The 18,646-nt window shown below is 41.8% G+C and overlaps 1 protein-coding gene across 1 annotated transcript in view; it reads right to left on the bottom strand.

The window, feature by feature from the left end:
• The window catches only part of LOC111957999 (mediator of RNA polymerase II transcription subunit 27), an 89,245-nt gene that overhangs the window by 65,684 nt on the left and 4,915 nt on the right, over positions 1-18,646 (bottom strand). Inside the window, exon 2 of the mRNA XM_023979162.2 lies at positions 12,510-12,654. Within this exon, the coding sequence (XP_023834930.1) occupies positions 12,510-12,654 (145 nt within the window). The remainder of the gene's footprint in view (positions 1-12,509; positions 12,655-18,646) is intronic.

Here is an 18,646-nt window from a genome sequence, read left to right as displayed (position 1 = left end):
ACCACTCAAATTCATTGACAGAACGGTGGATGCAAGGATTGACCATTAGGGATGTAATAATTCACAGATAAACATTTTAAAATCGGGGACCGATGCCTAAGATAGAAGTGTATCGGTACACAGACCCCAAACCGATCCAAATGTACCGTGCATTGGTCTGAAAATCAATGCAAATGTTACGAATCGACAGTTCACTAACATGTTTTGCTCATATTACATTGTTTCTAGCTTCCGAAAATACATAATATTTTGTGACAATCGATGCGTCCTCTCCTTCAGCATCGATCTGCATGTAACGGTGTCGACAGTCATTGATCTTCATGTCATTTTGCGTGCCGAAAAACCCCAGGCAATCTTAGTAGCCTAGTCAAACCGCGCGCTGTGCCCAGCTTCGCGTGCTGACTAACACGATGTAGGTGGCCTGTTCTTGATGTTGCACATCTGCATGGCACCTTCGGCATTCAAATACTAAAATGGCTTACGTGATATTAGGCTTTATTAGTTGAGTGACAACCTATGTCATTTGCTGTCTATGCACTGTTGAGAGAGACTACTCATCTGGCTTATACCTGCTGAACAGGGTTAACAATAGATTTGATTTTGATTGTTCAGGTTCACCATCAGCAATAGTTTTGGTAGTTTTGCTTTTAACAATCTGTGTATACGGTCATTTTTAGATATGGGTCTTTCTATAAACTAGGGTACCAGTGAGGATTTCCTACACTGGACAACTTGCTACATCTGTTGATAAATCATTGATAATAAATCAGCCAATTTGTATCATGTAATCGCATTAAGATATAACGGAGGCACATAGCTATATTCAACAAAATTCAAAAATGTATTTAAAACCTGTTTAACCCTTGGTTGGGGTCTTAATGGATTTGTCCAAAATCGTGACATAAAACATTACTTTTTCCATTTATGGCAGTGTAAGTTGTCATTATATCATATATTAAGCATTAATCAGTTAAATAAGACATTGACTTTGAATCCTGTAAGAATCCTGGCTCTAGCTGTCGGACAGTTTTTTGTATAGAGATTAGGGCTGTCCCCGACTAAAGAAATCTTTGTCGACCGAAAGTAAGCTTTTCCTTTGACTAATCCATTGGTCGAAATGTTTAAACGTGTATTTTTCCCTATATACATGCACCCTATGTGTTTTAATAAAATCAACTACAGTATATATATATATATATACACTGAACTTGTCTGATGTTTTGAGCACGCTCTTTGATTAAATAATTAAACCACACAAATGACTCAAGTTGGAGCCAGAGATCATGAAGAAAAAAAAGAGAAAAATGTTTCCAACCCTCCTCCGTCCGCTGTTACTGGCCTTAGCAGATTCTGCGGTTACGCTACCGAAGTTGCTGGTAATAGGCTACACCAAGAGTCGGCAACCTTTTCCATTTGGAGTGCTAATTTATCTTACCATTTCTACTGATCTGCGTGGCGGTTATGATTTTCAAATGCACATTTTTGTGGAACAGTTTCATTTAAATGTATAATAGTCTTTGTATCTCAAAATCATTGTCATGTGGTTCTAAATTCTAAATCTAAATGATACAAGTCGATGTAATGTAAAGTCTGTTATTTGCATGGCAAAGAGGTACTTTGCAATTCATTTGATCACTCTTCAAAACATTCTGGAGTATATGCAAATTGCCATCATACAAACTGAGGCAGCAGACTTTGTGAAAATGTATATTTGTTTCATTCTCAAAACTTTTGGCCACGTATGTATGTATGTATGTATGTATGTATGTATGTATGTATGTATGTATGTATGTATGTACAGTTGAAGTCTACATACACCTTAGCCAAATACATTTAAACTCAGTTTTTCAAAATGTCTGACATTTATTCAGAGACCCTGTCTTGGGTCAGTTAGGATCACCACTTTATTTTAAGAATGTGAAATGTCAGAATAATAGCAGAGAGAATGATTCATTTCAGCTTTTATTTCTTCCCTCACATTCCCAGTGGGTCAGAAGTTTACATACACTCAATTTGGTAGCATTGCCTTTAAATTGTTTAACTTGGGTCAAACGTTTCAGATAGCCTTCCATCAGCTTGCCACAATAAATTGGCCCATTCCTCCTTACAGAGCTGGTGTAACTGAGTCAGGTTTGTCGGCCTCCTTGCTCGCACACGCTTTTTCAGTTGTGCCAACACATTATCTATAGGATTGAGGTCAGGGCTCTGTGATGGTCACTCCAATAACTTGACTTTGTTGTCCTTAAGCCGCTTTGCCACAACTTTGGAAGTATGCTTGGGGTCATTGTCCATTTGGAAGACCCATTTGCGACCAATCTTTAACTTCCTGACTGATGTCTTGAGATGTTGCTTCAATATATCCACAATTTTCCTGCCTCATGATACCATCTATTTTGTGAAGTGCACCAGTCCCTCCTGCAGCAAAGCACACCCACAACATGATGCTGCCACCCCCGTGTTTCACGGTTGGGATGGTGTTCTTCGGCTTGCAAGCCTCCCCCTTTTTCCTCAAAACATGACGATGGTCATTTTGGCCAAACAGTTCTATTTTTGTTTCATCAGACCAGAGGACATTTCCAAAAAGTACGATCTTTGTCCCCATGTGCAGTTGCAAACCGTAGTCTGGCTTTTTTTATGGCAGTTTGAAGCCGTGGCTTCTTCCTTGCTGAGCCTTTCAGGTTATGTCGATAGAGGACTCGTTTTACTATGGATATAGATACTTTTGTACCTGTTTCCTCCAGCATCTTCACAAGGTCCTTTGCTGTTGTTCTGGGATTGATTTGCAATTTTCGTAACAAAGTAAGTTAATCTCTAGGAGACAGAACACGTCTCCTTCCTGAGCGGTATGACGGCTGTGTGGTCCCATGGTGTTTATACTTGCGTACTATTATTTGTACAGATGAACGTGGTACCTTCAGGCGTTCGGAAATTGATCCCAAGGATGAACCAGACTTGTGGAGGTCTACAATTATTTTTCTGATGTCTTGGCTGATTTCTTTTGATTTTCCCATGCAAAGAGGCACTGAGTTTGAAGGTAGGCCTTGAAATACATCCACAGGTACACCTCTAATTGACTCAAATGATGTCAATTAGCCTATCAGAAGCTTCTAAAGCCATGACATCGTTTTCTGGAATTTTCCAAGCTGTTTAAAGGCACAGTCAACTTAGTGTATGTAAACTTTTGACCCACTGGAATTGTGATACAGTTAATTGTAAATGAAATTATCTGTTTATAAACAATTGTTGGAAAAATTACTTGTGTCATGCACAAAGTAGATGTCCTAACCGACTTGCCAAAACTATAGTTTGTTAACAAGAAATTTGAGGAGTGGTTGAAAAACGAGTTTTAATTACTCCAACCTAAGTGTTCGTAAACTTCAGATTTCAACTATATACAGTATATATTTATATATATATTTATTCATTGGCTATGTCATAGCTAATTTGTAAACAATAAAAATTAAATAGATTACTAGCTCAAACACAATCTGCAAAAATAACAAGTTAATTTGTGGCTGATGCTGATTTCAGAACCAAGTGGGGAGACAAAAAAAACAGGCTACATTGCTGCTCCCCCCAATAATCTGATAGTGGAGGTGGGGTGGTAGATGCCTAGTATCCTTTATGGCTCAGCCTAGGTGCCTACATAGTACATACACCATAGACATACATCATTTTCACACACACACACGCAAACAGAGATATCCAGTTCAGAGGCCCAGCTCATGAGCTCAATCAGCAGTAGATTTTAATTTAGAACATAAAATGAATCTGTTTATGCAACATATGTTAGTGCATTGAATCGTATTGAATATAACCTAATCACATCGATTTGTTCTCTAATCAAACCGAAAAACACTGAATTGTTCCTGTATCATATCGGAGCCCATGTATCTAGAAATGAATCGAATCGTGTTGAAAGGGTAGGTGCACATTCCTACTGACCATCCATGTTATCAAAAACTCAGCAAAAAAAGAAACGTTCTCTCACTGTCAACTGCATTTATTTTCAGCAAGCTTAACATGTGTAAATATTTGTATGAACATAACCTTCAACAACTGAGACATAAACTGAACAAGTTCCACAGACATGTGACTAACTGAAATGGAATAATGTGTCCCTGAACAAAGGGGGGGTCAAAATCAAAAGCAACAGTCAGTATCTGGTGTGGCCACCGGCTGCATTAAGTACTGCAGTGCATCTCCTCCTCATGGACTGCACCAGATTTGCCAGTTCTTGCTGTGAGATGTTACCCCACTCTTCCACCAAGGCACCTGCAAGTTCCCGGACATTTCTGGGGGGAATGGCCCTTGCCCTCACCCTCCGATCCAACAGGTCCCAGATGTGCTCAATGGGATTGAGATCCAGGCTCTTCGCTGGCCATGGCAGAACACTGACATTCCTGTCTTGCAGGAAATCACACACAGAACGAGCAGTATGGCTGGTGGCATTGTTATGCTGGAGGGTCATGTCAGGATGAGCCTGCAGGAAGGGTATCACATGAAGGAGGAGGATGTCTTCCCTGTAACGCACATTGTTGAGATTGCCTGCAATGACAACAAGCTCAGTCCAATGATGCTGTGACACACCGGACGGTGTGACGGACCCTCCACCTCCAAATCAACCCCGCTCCAGAGTACAGGCCTCGGTGTAATGCTCATTCCTTCGACGATAAGCGCGAATCCGACCATCAACCCTGGTGAGACAAAACCGCGACTCGTCAGTGAAGAGCACTTTTTGCCAGTCCTGTCTGGTCCAGCGTTGGTGGGTTTGTGCACATAGGCAACGTTGTTGCTGGTGATGTCTGGTGAGGACCTGCCTTACAACAGGCCTACAAGCCCTCAGTCCAGCCTCTCTCAGCCTATTGCGGACAGTCTGAGCACTGATGAGGGATTGTGCGTTCCTGGTGTAACTCGGGCAGTTGTTGTTGCCATTGATGTTCGGATGTACCGATCCTGTGCAGGTGTTGTTACACGTGGTCTGCCACTGCGAGGACGATCAGCTGTCCGCCCTGTCTCCCTGTAGCGTTGTCTTAGGCGTCTCACAGTACGGACATTGCAATTTATTGCCCTGGCCACATCTGCAGTCCTTATGCCTCCTTCCAGCAAGCCTAAGGCACGTTCACGCAGATGAGCAGGGACCCTGGGCATCTTTCTTTTGGTGTTTTTCAGAGTCAGTAGAAAGGCCTCTTTAGTGTCCAAAGTTTTCAGAACTGTGACCTTAATTGCCTACTGTCTGTAAGCTGTTAGTGTCTTAACTTCTCTAGGATAGGGGGCAGCATTTTCACGTTTGGATGAAAAGCATACCCAAATTCAACTGCCAGCTACTCATCCCCAGAATATAAGATATGCATATTAATAGTAGATTTGGATAGAAAACACTCTGAAGTTTCTAAAATTGTTTGAATCATGTCTGAGTATAACAGAACTTATTTAGCAGGCGAAACCCCTAGGACAAAACCATTCAGATTTTTTTCTTTTTGAGGTCACTCTCTTTTCAATGGGTTTTCATTGGGAATCCAGATTTATAATTGAGCTTCTTGCAGTTCCTACCGCTTCCACTGGATGTCAACAGTCTTTAGAAATTGGTTGAGGTTTTTTCCTTTGTGTAATGAAGAAGTACGGCCATCCAGAACGAGGGTAATTTGAAGTGTACTGTTAGATAGAGGCGCGTGACCAGAAAGCTAGCTACAGTTTGTTTTAATCCTGTATTGAACACAGATCATCCCGTCTTCAATTTTATCGATTATTTACGTAAAAAAATACAGGTAACTTTTAAGATATTTTGTAGTCACGCTGCACAAGTTGGAACCAGTGTTTTTCTGGATCAAACGTGCCAAATAAATGAACATTTTGGATATATATCGATGGAATTAATCGAACAAAAGGACCATTTGTGATGTTTATGGGACATAGAGTGCCAACAACAGAAGCTCGTCAAAGGTAAGGCATGAATTATATTTTTATTGCTGCCTTTTGTGTCGCGCCTGCAGGGTTGAAATATGCTTCTCTCTCTTTGTTTACTATGGTGCTATCCTCAGATAATAGCATCATTTGCTTTCGCCGAAAAGCCTATTTGAAATCTGAAATGTTGGCTGGATTCACAACAAGTGTAGCTTTAATTTTTCATGAAAGTTAGATTTTTATAGTAATTTATTTGAATTTGGCGCTCTGCATTTTTACTGGCTTTTGGCCAAGTGGGACGTTAGCGTCCCACATATCCCAGAGAAGTTAATGAACATGCAACTGTGGAACAGTCGTTAATTATGGTTCATTGAACAAGCAAGGGAAACAGTGTTTAAACCCTTCACAATTAAGATCTGTGAAGTTATTTTAATTTTTACGAATTATCTTTGAAAGACAGTGTCGTTTCTTTTTTTGCTGAGTTTATAAGTCAAAGAATTTACACAGCAAGTGCTGATTGCCCCTTTAAAGCTGCAATATGTAACATTTTGGGTGATCTGACCAAATTCATATAGAATGTCACTCTGAAAACAAGTCTAAGAAGCAGTAGATCTGTTCTATGTGCGCCATTTCTATGCTTCCTGTTCTTAAGCTTAGTTTTTGCTGTTTTGTACACCAGCTTCAGAGAGCTGAACATACAATATTTTGGGTTATTGAAAATATATTTCACAGCGGTTTAGATGGTACAATGATTATTTTGTTTTTTTTGTTTTGTCACAAACTGAACTTAGGCCTACAATTAGAATTTTACCACACAGGAAATGGCAGAGCTATTTCTGCATATTGCACCTTTAACAAAGCAAAAAACAAACAACATTTCAGTAGCCTAAACGCAGACCCAGTAGCATGACACAATCTAGAAGGAGTATTCAGAAAGCACTGAAGTGCTACACAGAAAGTCAAATCCAAAGGAAAACACTAATAACTGACTGCATCTAAATCCAAAAAGAAGTTCAACAACATTCGGAGTTCCACATGCACTGGTAACAAAGGGAAAGTACTGGTGAAATGAGACAAACTCCCATAAGAAGTGAAACTTCAGAGTGGATTTGGGTGGGTGCCCTGCCCTCTTCCCATGACTGTGAGGGATCAAGTTGGCGAGCAAGTCAGATGTAGACAGGGGAAAAGACAGCAGAGGTATACAGCCATAGCCGACTGATCAATAGCCGGAAAACTGCTATTGATCCACTGCTTTTATCCTCCCTTTGACAAAAGACAGCAACACACTGTAAGGGAGACAGTATTGTGCCTTTTTGATTCATTTAGCAGACATTAACTGTTGATCAAGATCGGGTTGTCACGGAACTAAAGAGGCAACAGTTCATTGAATGTGAGTTCAAAGGCTGTTTAACAACCAATAGGACTAGCTGGCTACAATTCTTCAGTATTTTCACAGATGACGACAACGGTTCTTGATAATATTAACAATGAGACTTTCTGGAATGGCATAAGCTACATTAAGCAAAACTTCATATTAGTGATCGTTCACTGCAGCACTGTAATTGCACTCATAGCCATATGCACTAAATTGTTTCAGATGAAAAAATTCTTCATTGACACTGTGTTACAAAATTCTAAAATGGATTAAAAAAAAAATAATCCCCTCAATCTGCACACACAATACCCCATAATGAAAAAGCAAATTTGTTGACCCCTACCCCAGTCAACTGCCCTGCACCCCCCACAGCAACTCGCCCAAGCCTCCCCATTTCACCTTCACCCAAATCCAGATAGCTGATGTTCTGAAAGAGCTGCAAAATCTGGACCCCTACAAATCAGCCGGGCTAGACAATCTGGACCCTCTCTTTCTAAAATGATCTGCCGAAATTGTTGCAACCCCTATTACTAGCCTGTTCAACCTCTTTCGTATCGTCTGAGATCCCCAAAGATTGGAAAGCTGCCGCGGTCATCCCCCTCTTCAAAGGGGGAGACACTCTAGACCCAAACTGCTACAGACCTATATCTATCCTACCCTGCTTTTCTAAGGTCTTCAAAAGCCAAGTTAACAAACAGATCACCGACCATTTCGATTCCCACCGTACCTTCTCAACTATGCAATCTGGTTTCCGAGCTGGTCATGGGTGCACCTCAGCCACACTCAAGGTCCTAAACGATATCATAACTGCCATCGATAAGAGACAATACTGTGCAGCTGTATTCATCGACCTGGCTAAGGCTTTCGACTCTGTCAATGACTACATTCTTCTCGGCAGACTCAACAGCCTTGGTTTCTCAAATGACTGCCTTGCCTGGTTCACCAACTACTTCTCTGATAGAGTTCAGTGTGTCAAATCGGAGGGCCTGTTGTCCGGACTTCTGGCAGTCTCTATGGGGGTGCCACAGGGTTCAATTCTCGGGCCGACTCTCTTCTCTGTATACATCAATGATGTCCCTCTTGCTGCTGGTGATTCTCTGATCCACCTCTACACAGACGACACCATTCTGTATACTTCTGGCCCTTCTTTGGACACTGTGCTAACTAACCTCCAGACGAGCTTCAATGCCATACAACTCTCCTTCCGTGGCCTCCAACTGCTATTAAATGCAAGTAAAACTAAATGCATGCTCTTCAACCGATCGCTGCACGTACCTCCCCGCCCATCCAGCATCACTACTCTGGACGGTTCTGACTTAGAATATGTGGACCACTACAAATACCTAGGTGTCTGGTTAGACTGTACACTCCCCTTCCAGACCCACATTAAGCATCTCCAATCCAAAATGAAATCTAGAATCGGCTTTCTATTTCGCAACAAAGCACCTTTCACTCATGCTGCCAAACATACCCTCGTAAAACTGACTATCCTACCGATCCTCGACTTCGGCAATGTCATTTACAAAACAGCCTCCAACACTCTACTCAACAAATTGGATGCAGTCTATCACAGTGCCATCCGTTTTATCACCAAAACCCATATACTACCCACCACTGTGACCTGTACGCTCTCGTTGGCTGGCCCTCACTTCATACTCGTCGCCAAACCCACTAGCTCCAGGTCATCTACAAGTCCTTGCTAGGTAAAGCCCCGCCTGCTCATCTGTAAATAGCCATCCAACTACCTCATCCCCATACTGTATTTATTTATTTATTTTGCTCCTTTGCACCCCGGTATCTGTACTTGCACATTCATCTTCTGCACATCTATCACTCCAGTGTTTAATTGCTATATCGCAATTACCTCGCCACTATGGCCTATTTATTGCCTTACCTCCCTTATCTTACCTCATTTGCACACACTGTATATAGACTTCTTCTACTGTATTATTGACTGTATGTTTGTTTATTCCATGTGTAGCTCTGTGTTGTTATACGTGTCGAACTGCTTTGCTTTATCTTGGCCAGGTCGCCGTTCTAAATGAGAACTTGTTCTCAACTAGCCTACCTGGTTAAATAAAGGTTAAATAAAAAATATATAGAGATATTTATAATTTTTTGGTAAAATAATTAATATATTAATCACATTTACATAAGTCATCAAAAAGAAAGGAGGACCAAGGCACTCTTCATATAATTAATTGAAATGCCTTTAATAGTATGGCATGTTCAATAGAAACAAATTTTTAGAAATCCAACACGTTTCAAAACTATGTTGAACATGCCATACTAATAAAGGCATTTTAATTAATTATATGAAGAGTGCCTTGGTCCTCCTTTCTTTTTGATGACCAATTTACCACTTTTACCAAAGAGTGGTAAAATGTCTACCAAAATGTACTATTGTGTACCTTAGTAGCGCTTCCCTTCCTCCTCTTTTTACATTTACATAAGTATTCAGACCCTTTACTGAGTACTTTGTTGAAGCACCTTTGGCAGTGATTACAGCCTTGAGTCTTCTTCGGTATGACGCTACAAGCTTGACACACCTGTATTTGGGGAGTTTCTCCCATTCTTCTCTGCAGATCCTCTCAAGCACTGTACGGTTGGATGGGGAGCGTTGCTGCACAGCTATATTCAGGTCTTTCAAAAAATAAAAGCATTGTATTTGGGACTAATAATTCACTAAACCTTATACCTCAACAAAATCTTTGGAAATTGAGAAAGTTGAGGAGACTAAACTGCTTGGAGTAACCCTGGATTGTAAACTGTCATGGTCAAAACATAGATACAACAGTAGCTAGGATGTGGAGAAGTTTGTCCATAATAAAGCACTGCTCTATATTAACAGCACTATCAACAAGGCAGGTCCTACAGGCCCTAGTTTTGTCGTACCTGAACTACTGTTCAGCCGTGTGGTCAGGTGCCACAAAGAGGGACTTAGGAAAATTGCAATTGGCTCAGAACAGGGCAGCACGGCTGGTCCTTGGATGTACATAGAGAGTTAACATGAATAATATGCATGTCAATCTCTCCTGGCTCAAAGTTTTTAATTATAAAAATTATTTGTAAAAAAAATCTAAAAATCAAAGTATCTTGATTAGATAAGTATTCAACCCCCGGAGTCAATACATGTTAGAATCACCTTTGGCAGCGATTACAGCTGTAGGTATTTTCTGGTTAAGTCTCAGAGCTTTCCACACCTGGATTGTGCAGCATTTTCCCATTGTTCTTAAAAAAAATGATTCAGGCTCTGTCAAATTGGTTGTTGATCATTGCTAGACAACCATTTTCAGGTCTTACCATATATTTTCAAGCATATTTGAGTCAAAACTGTAACTCGGTCTCTCAAGAACATTCACAGTCTTCTTGGTGAGCAACTCCAGTGCATATTTGGCCTTGTTTTAGGTTATTGTCCTGCTGAAAGGTGAATTAATCTCCCAGTGTCTGGTGGAAAGCATACTGAACCAGGTTTTCCTCTAGGATTTTACCTGTGCTTAGCTCAATTCTGTAATTTTTTATCCTGAAACTCCCATCCTTAACAATCACAAGCATACCCATAACATGATGCAGCCACCTCTATGCTTGAAAATATAGAGAGTGGTACTCAGTGATGTGTTATGCTTGAGGCAAATCCAATACTTTGTATTCAGGACAAAACGTGTATTGCTTTGCCACATTTTTTGCAGTATTACTTTAGTGCCTTGTTGCAAACAGGATGTATGTTTTGGAATATTTTTGTTCTGTACAGGCTTTTTTATTTTCACTCTGTCAATTAAGTTAGTATTGCGGTGTAACTATGATGTTGTTGATCCATCCTCAGTTTTCTCCTATCACAGCCATTAAACTCTAACTTTTTTAAAGTCACTATTGGCCTCATAGTGAAATCTCTGAGCGGTTTCCTTTTCCGGCAACTGAGTTAGGAAAGACGGCTGTATCTTTGTACTGACTAGGTGTACACATGGTGCTCCTGTACCGCGTCTTAGTGATGGAAGCAGGGAGAACAGGCCATGGCTCGGGTGGCTTGGATCCCTGATGATCTTCTTGGCCTTCTTGCGACACCTGGTGTTGTAGGTGTCCTGGACAGCAGTCCGTGTCTACCTAATGGTGCATTCGGCTGAGCGTACCACCCTCTGTAGTGCCTTGCGGTCGGCGGCGGCGGAGTTGCCGTACCAGGCTGCGCTCAATGGTGCTCCTGTAGAACACTGTGAGGGCCCTCTAAGAAAATAGTACTATGACTACGGGTGGGTGAACCGGAGTGGAGAGTTTGAATTTTTTCTCAGCTCCAACTTCAGAGTCAAAAAACACAATATGCCAATTAGAAGCCTATTTTTGTGTATTTTAGGGTACTTTTTCATACCACAATACTTTGACCTCAAATTGCGTGCATGGTACGCTAAATTTGTGCAGGTTGGCAAGTCTGTCAAAGTTTAGGCACAAGCGTGTCAGCTACAGGAGTGGGTGCCATCTGTGTAACAACAGCACAAACCGTCATTCTGTTACCAAACTTTGAATTTGCACTGTTCTTCAAGTAAATGTGTTTTTGTAAAATTTTCTGTGGAAATTGTTAAAAGTAGTCCTTGAGTATAATGGTATGGTTTGTTTAACTTAAAATCATTCTTTTTTTGTTTGACATACATTTTAAAGTAACAAATCTGAGTCTCAGCATCACTCCGTTATCATGGAATTTCCAATATCCTATATGGTGACCTTACAAACAATGGAAGGCGTGGTGTCACAGCTTGATACATACAGTAAAGGCTAATGTATGTTACCATATACCGTGCATCTGCATTTTATTTCGAATCAATCTTTACCTTACCTGTTATTTAAGACTTCCAGCATACGCTTTAAAAACGGAATCATTTCCATCAGAGCAGTGTATTTAGAGAGTTGCGACAATGGGGTGGTCAGAGATGCTGCACTGGGGGCATATTGTTCCCGTAACTAATGCAGCCTGTCATTGTAGGTTTTTAGCTGATACACTGGAAGCGTATCCCGGAGGAAACAGAAGCTAAACTTTATCATGTGTTTACCATACGTCAATTTGGATCAAACAAATAATGTTAACGATGGGAGTGGCTTCACATTGAAATCCAAGGAAATTGTCCACAAGATTCCAATCTTTGACACATGAAACTGCATTGCAGAAAATCCACTATGCCCTAGAATTGAATTCTGGCCTTATCGTATTTTTTCCCTTGTAGCCCAGTAGAAAAGATTGGCCTACCTTGTTAGACCACTTGTATGCCTGAAGGAGCTGACTGTACAGCGGGGTCTTGTCCTGAACTGGGTCCAGACTCAACAGGCCACTGTTGTGAAGGGGATGACTCTCTGAAGGTCTGCCAACCAGGGTACTGAGGCGTTCCAATTCACTACATGAGTACATAGAATAGCAGCTGTTAGAATAGGCTTGTAATTTCCCTTCAACCCAAGCATGGGCAATTCTGATTGGGGTGGGGGCCACAAAAAATCTGAACTCATTATGGAGGCGGCTACAGTGGATCGCAGGTCTGGGTACCCACATCCATACCCACACATGCAGTCAGAGCCTAGCATTTTGCTACCCCCCCATTTTTATTTTTTACAGCTAATTTCCCGCTATTCTACACATTTTGCCATTAGGTGTAGAGAAGTGTTTGCAGTTTTTAATATATGTGATTGAGAGCGACTACCCTGTTCGGTATTTCGACCATGATTACTACAAATTTAGATATCCGGACGTTAGACTTACTAACCAATCTCAGAAATGTGGGCTAATTGAGTGTGTGTGTGTGCGCGCGTGGGGGTGGGGGGGCTGCCATCCCTGCTTTAAAACATTTGATTTGTTTCTTATTTTGTATTTATCCTTGAACCAGAAAGGTCACATTGCAGATTTCTCTCTTTTACAAGTGAGCTCTGGCCAAGAAAGCAGCATATAGTAAACACAACATAAAACACAACATAAAACATAACAATGAATGGAAGTTAACAGCGCAAAGCCCATAAGAGAGCTTAAAAGAGCAGGTTTAAAACCACATGTGCAATTTGTGGTCAGCAGGCCTATAATCTGTCATTTAACATTATCAAATTGGATTAAAATAATCTAGTTTCCAAGATGTATTCCAAGACGATGGGGCAGCTGCCCTAAAATGGCCTTATAGACAAACATGTACTATAAGGATGGCCATCCTGCTAACTGATATAAGGTACAGTGATGTTTAAGAGGTCTTGTGTTTGTTACAAATCTAACTACAGCATGGTAGTGTTTCTAGTGTGTGCAGGTAAAACCATGGGGCATTCATGTAAAGAATATCATCATATCCCAGCAAAGGCTGCAACATTTGTCTTTTCTAGCTTGAAATAAAACTTTTCCTAAAGAAAAAGCCCAGATTAAGTTGAAGCTTTTTAATGAGCTGTTGAATGTGGGGTTTAAAATACCGAGCTTCATCAAGGTGAAATCCCAAGTACTTGTATGAGGACACCACCTCTATTGGCTTGTTTGAGTGAGTATCTGAGGCAGAGTAGGGGGTTGCTTTGAGCGGAAAAAGGTTGTTGGACAACAAACGCTTCCTACAATTTGAGAAATGCCTTAACTAGTGCGAGATCAGTACTATAGATAGTGTATATGCAGATGACACTGAGTATACAAAACATTAGGAACATCTGCTCTTTCCATGACATAGACTGACCAGGTGAAAGCTATGATCCCTTATTGATGTCACTTGTTAAATCCACTTCAAATCAGTGTAGATGAAGTGAAGGAGACAGGTTAAAGAAGGATTTTTAAGTCTTTAGAAAATTAAGACATAAACTGTGTATATGTGCCATTCAGAGGGTGAATGAGCAAGACAAAAGTTAAGTGCCTTTGAACGGGGTATGGTAGGTGCCAGGCACACCGGTTTGAGTGTGTCAAGAACTGAAACTCCTGTGTTTTTCACGCCAACAGTTTCCCGTGTGTGTCAAGAATGGTCCACCATGCAAAGGGCATCCAGGCAACTTGGCACAACTGTGGGAAGCATTAGCGTCAACATGGGCCAGCATCCCTGTGGAACGCTTTTGACATTTGTAGATTCCCTACCCCGACGAATTGAGGCTGTTCTGATGGCAAAAGGGATTGCAACTCAATATTAGGAAGGTGTTCCTAATGCTTTGTACATTCAGTGTAGATGTACCTTCTCATCAGCTATTTTTTCACACCAGTCATAAATAATGAACAATAATGGCCCAAGAATGGAACCCTGCGGCACTCAAGTATTTAAAGAAAGCTTGTCAGAAGTCATGCCATTAACCTGTACACATTGTGATCTAACACCAAGAAAATCATTAAACCAACAAAAAGATTTACTTGAAAGGCCTATGTTTGACAAGCTCTGCATCAATATCTCAGTCTACGGTGTCAAACGCCTTAGACAAATCAATGAACAAAGCAACACAATGCTGTTTAGAATCAAGTGCTTCCAGTATTAGTAACTTTCATGGTCGCCGTAGTAGTGCTATGCTTCTTTCTAAATCCAGACTGAAACTTGTTCAGGACATTATTGGTGTATAAAAACTCCTTCAGCTACTCACTAACAAGTCAGGGCTCCGGACTGCAACCATTTAGTCACAATTTGTGACCCTTTGACTTGTCTGTGCGAGTAAAAAAAACGTAATTGGTCGCATCAGTGCGAGCTGAACATTCATTACATGGTCACCTCACTCAGTTTCAAAACATCACATTTTTTGGCGCTAAAACCATGATTTGGTCAAACAGGAAAGTGCATTACCCTCATGATTCCTGTAATGAAAGTGTCTGCCCTGACCCTGGGCCTGCTGATGTGATGAGCAAGCCACGCTCTCTCTTTGTCTCCTCAGATGTGCAGTGAGGGATAGAGAAAAACCTGTATTTGGGAAGTTTTTCCCATTCTTCTCTGCAAATCCTCTCAAACTCTGTCAGGTTGGATGGGGAGCGTTGCTGCACAGCTATTTCCAGGTCTCTCCAAAGATGTTCAAACGGGTTCAAGTCCGGGCTCTGGACCACTCAAGTACATGCAGAGACTTGTCCTGACGCCACTCCTGCGTTGTCGTGGCTATGTGCTTTGGGTCGTTGTCCTGTTGGAAGTTGAACCTTCGCGGCAGTCTGAGGTCCTGAGGGAACCGGAGCAGGTTTTCATCAAGGACCTCTCTGTACTTTGCTCCGTTCATCTTTCCATCGATCCTGACTAGTTTCAAAATCCCTGTCGCTGAAAAACATCCCCATAGCATGATGCTGCCACCACCATGCTTCACCATAGGGATGGTGCCAGGTTTCCTCCAGATGTGACGCTTGGCATTCAGGCCAAAGAGCTCAAGCTTTGTTTCATCAGACCAGAGAATCTTGTTTCTCATGGTCTGAGAGTCTTTAGGTGCCTTCTGGCAAACTCCAAGTGGGCTGTCATGTGCCTTTTACTGAGGAGTGGCTTCCATCTGGCCACTCTACCATAAAGGTATGATTGGTGGAGTGCTGCAGAGATGGTTGTCCTTCTGGAAGGTTCTCCCATCTCCACAGAGAAACACTGGAGTTCTGTCAGAGTGACCATCGGGTTCTTGGTCACCTCCCTGACCAAGGCCCTTCTCCCACGATGGCTCGGTTTGGCCGGGCGGCCAGCTCTAGGAATAGTCTTGGTGGTTCCAAATGTCTTCCATTTAAGAATGATGGTGGCTACTGTGTTCTTGGGGACCTTCAATGTTGCAGACCTTTTTTGGTACCCTTCCCCAGATCTGTGCCTCAACACAATCCTGTCTCTGAGCTCTACGGACAATTCCTTCGACCTCATGCCCTGGATTTGCTCTGACATGCACTGTCAACTGTGGGACCTTATATAGACAGGTGTGTGCCTTTCCAAATCATGTTCAATCAATTTAATTTACCACAGGTGGACACCAATCATATTGTAGAAACATTTCAAGGATGATCAATGGAAACAGGAAGCACCTGAGCTCAATTTCGAGTCTCATAGCAAAGGGTCTGAATACTTACATAAATAAGGTATCTGTTTTAAATGTTAATACATATGCAAAAAATTTGATAAAACTGTTTTGGCTGTGTCATTCTGCGGTATTGTGTGTAAATTGATGAGGATTTTAGAATAAGGCAGTAACGTAACAAAATGTGGAAAAAGTCAAGGGGCCTGAATACTTTCCGAAAGCACTGTGTCTTAAATCATGCATTCCTGCTTAGACATGTTAGATTAAACATATTTATTGAATAGCCTACCATCTCAGCAGTCTGTTACACAGTCTAAAACACTGTGAATTACTTTATAAAAGGTGATTCATATTTTTTTCTATTATGTGATGCCGTGGAAACAAATTGATGCGACCAAACCATGGGCTGTTGACACCAACTGAAGTGTTTCAAGGACTTTGGCAAGAACAGAAAGTTTGGAAAGGGGACAGTAGATTAGATTAGAAGGATCACCATCCTTTCACACTGGGATCTTAAATCATCTAAGAACTTCTAGACTATCCAGAGAAAATCGTGCACATGGCAAATGCATAATATTTTCAATGAAGAGTCCGTTTCTGCCTTTCTTATGTAATAAATTATCCTGTATCAGCTACCAGGTTTATGTAACGTCGTTTTAGAGGCGCAAGGGTATGCATCTTTGTTAAGATTTGTGTATTACTAAAGGAATATTAACTGAACAAAAATAAACGCAACGTGCAACAATTTCAAATACTTTACTGAGTGAGTTACAGTTCATTAAAGGAAACCAGGCAATTGAAATCAATTCATTAGGCCCTAATCTATATATTTAACACAATACAGACATGCATTTGCTGGTCACAGATAGCTCTAAAAGTAAGGTAGGGGCGTGGATCAGAAAACCAGTCAGTACCTGGTGGGACCACCATTTACCTCAAGCAGCGCGACGTCTCCTTTGCACAGAGTTGATCAGGCTGTTGATTGTGGCCTGTGGAATGTTGTCTCACTCCTCAATGGCTGTGCGAAGTTGCTGGATATTGGCGGGAACTGGAACACGCTGTCGTACACGTCGATCGAGAGCATCCCAAACATGCTCAATGGGTGACGTGTCTGGTATGCAAGTCATGGAAGAACTGGGACATTTTCAGCTTTCAGGAATTGTGTACAGATCCTTGTGACATGGGGCAGTGCATTATCATGCTGAAACATGAGGTGATGGCGGCGAATGAATTTCACGACAATGGGCCTCAGGACCTCGTCACGGTGCATTCAAATTGCCATCGATAAAATGCTATTGTGTTTGTTGTCCATAGCTTATGCCTGCCCATACTATAACCCCACCACCACGGGGGTCTCTGTTCACAACGTTGACATAAGCAAACTGCTCGCCCACACGATGCCATACACGCTGTCTGTCATCTGCCGGGCACAGTTGAAATCGGGATTCATCCGTGAAGAGCACACTTCTCCAGCATGCCAATGGCAATCGAAGGTGAGCATTTGCCCACTGAAGTCAGTTACGATGCAAACTGTAGTCAGGTCAAGACCATGGTGAGGATGACGAGCATGCAGATGAGCTTCCCTGAGACGGTTTCTGACAGAATGCGCATAAATTCTTTAGTTATACAAACCCACAGTTTCATCAGCTGTCCAGGTGGCTGGTCTCAGATGATCCCGAAGGTGAAGAAGCAGGATGTGGAGGTCCTGGGCTACTGTGGTTGCACGTGGTCTGCGGTTGTGAGGCCAGTTGGATGTACTGCCAAATTCTCTAAAATTACGTTGGAGGCGGATTATGGTAGAGAACAACAGCAGTGTTGTCTCTGACAACAGCAGTGTTGGACAGTTAGGATGCCAATTGCACGCTCCCTCAAAACTTGAGATATGTGGCATTGTGTTGTATGACAAAACTGCACATTTTAGAGTGGCCTTTTATTGTCCCCAGAACATGATGCGCCTGTGTAGGGTTACAAAGGGTTAGAAACTTCCGGAGATTTTCCATGGGAAGTTAAGCCCTGGAATTTTTGTTTGTCCACGCGCCTCTTGAGGATTGACCACACGTTCTCAATGGGATTAAGGTCTCGGGAGTTTCCTGGCCATGGACCCAAAATATTGATGTTTTGTTTCCCGAGCCACTTAGTTATCACTTTTTCCTTATGGCACGTTGCTCCATCATGCTGGAAAAGGCATTGTTCGTCACCAAACTGTTCCTGGATGGTTGGGAGTAGTTGCTCTCGGAGGATGTGTTGGTACCATTCTTTATTCATTGCTGTGTTCTTAGGCATAATTGTGAGTGAGCCCACTCCCTTGGCTGAGAAGCAACCTCACACATGAATGGTCTCAGGATGCTTTACTGTTGGCATGACACAGGACTGATGGTAGCGCTCACCTTGTCTTCTCCGGACAAGCTTTTTTCCGGATGCCCCAAACAATCGGAAAGG

The sequence above is a fragment of the Salvelinus sp. IW2-2015 genome, linkage group LG33 (genome assembly GCF_002910315.2).
Source record: "Salvelinus sp. IW2-2015 linkage group LG33, ASM291031v2, whole genome shotgun sequence".
In the NCBI taxonomy this organism is placed as follows: domain Eukaryota; kingdom Metazoa; phylum Chordata; class Actinopteri; order Salmoniformes; family Salmonidae; genus Salvelinus; species Salvelinus sp. IW2-2015.
Note: the sequence above shows the minus strand (reverse complement) of the source record. Positions and strands in the feature narration are given on the sequence as shown.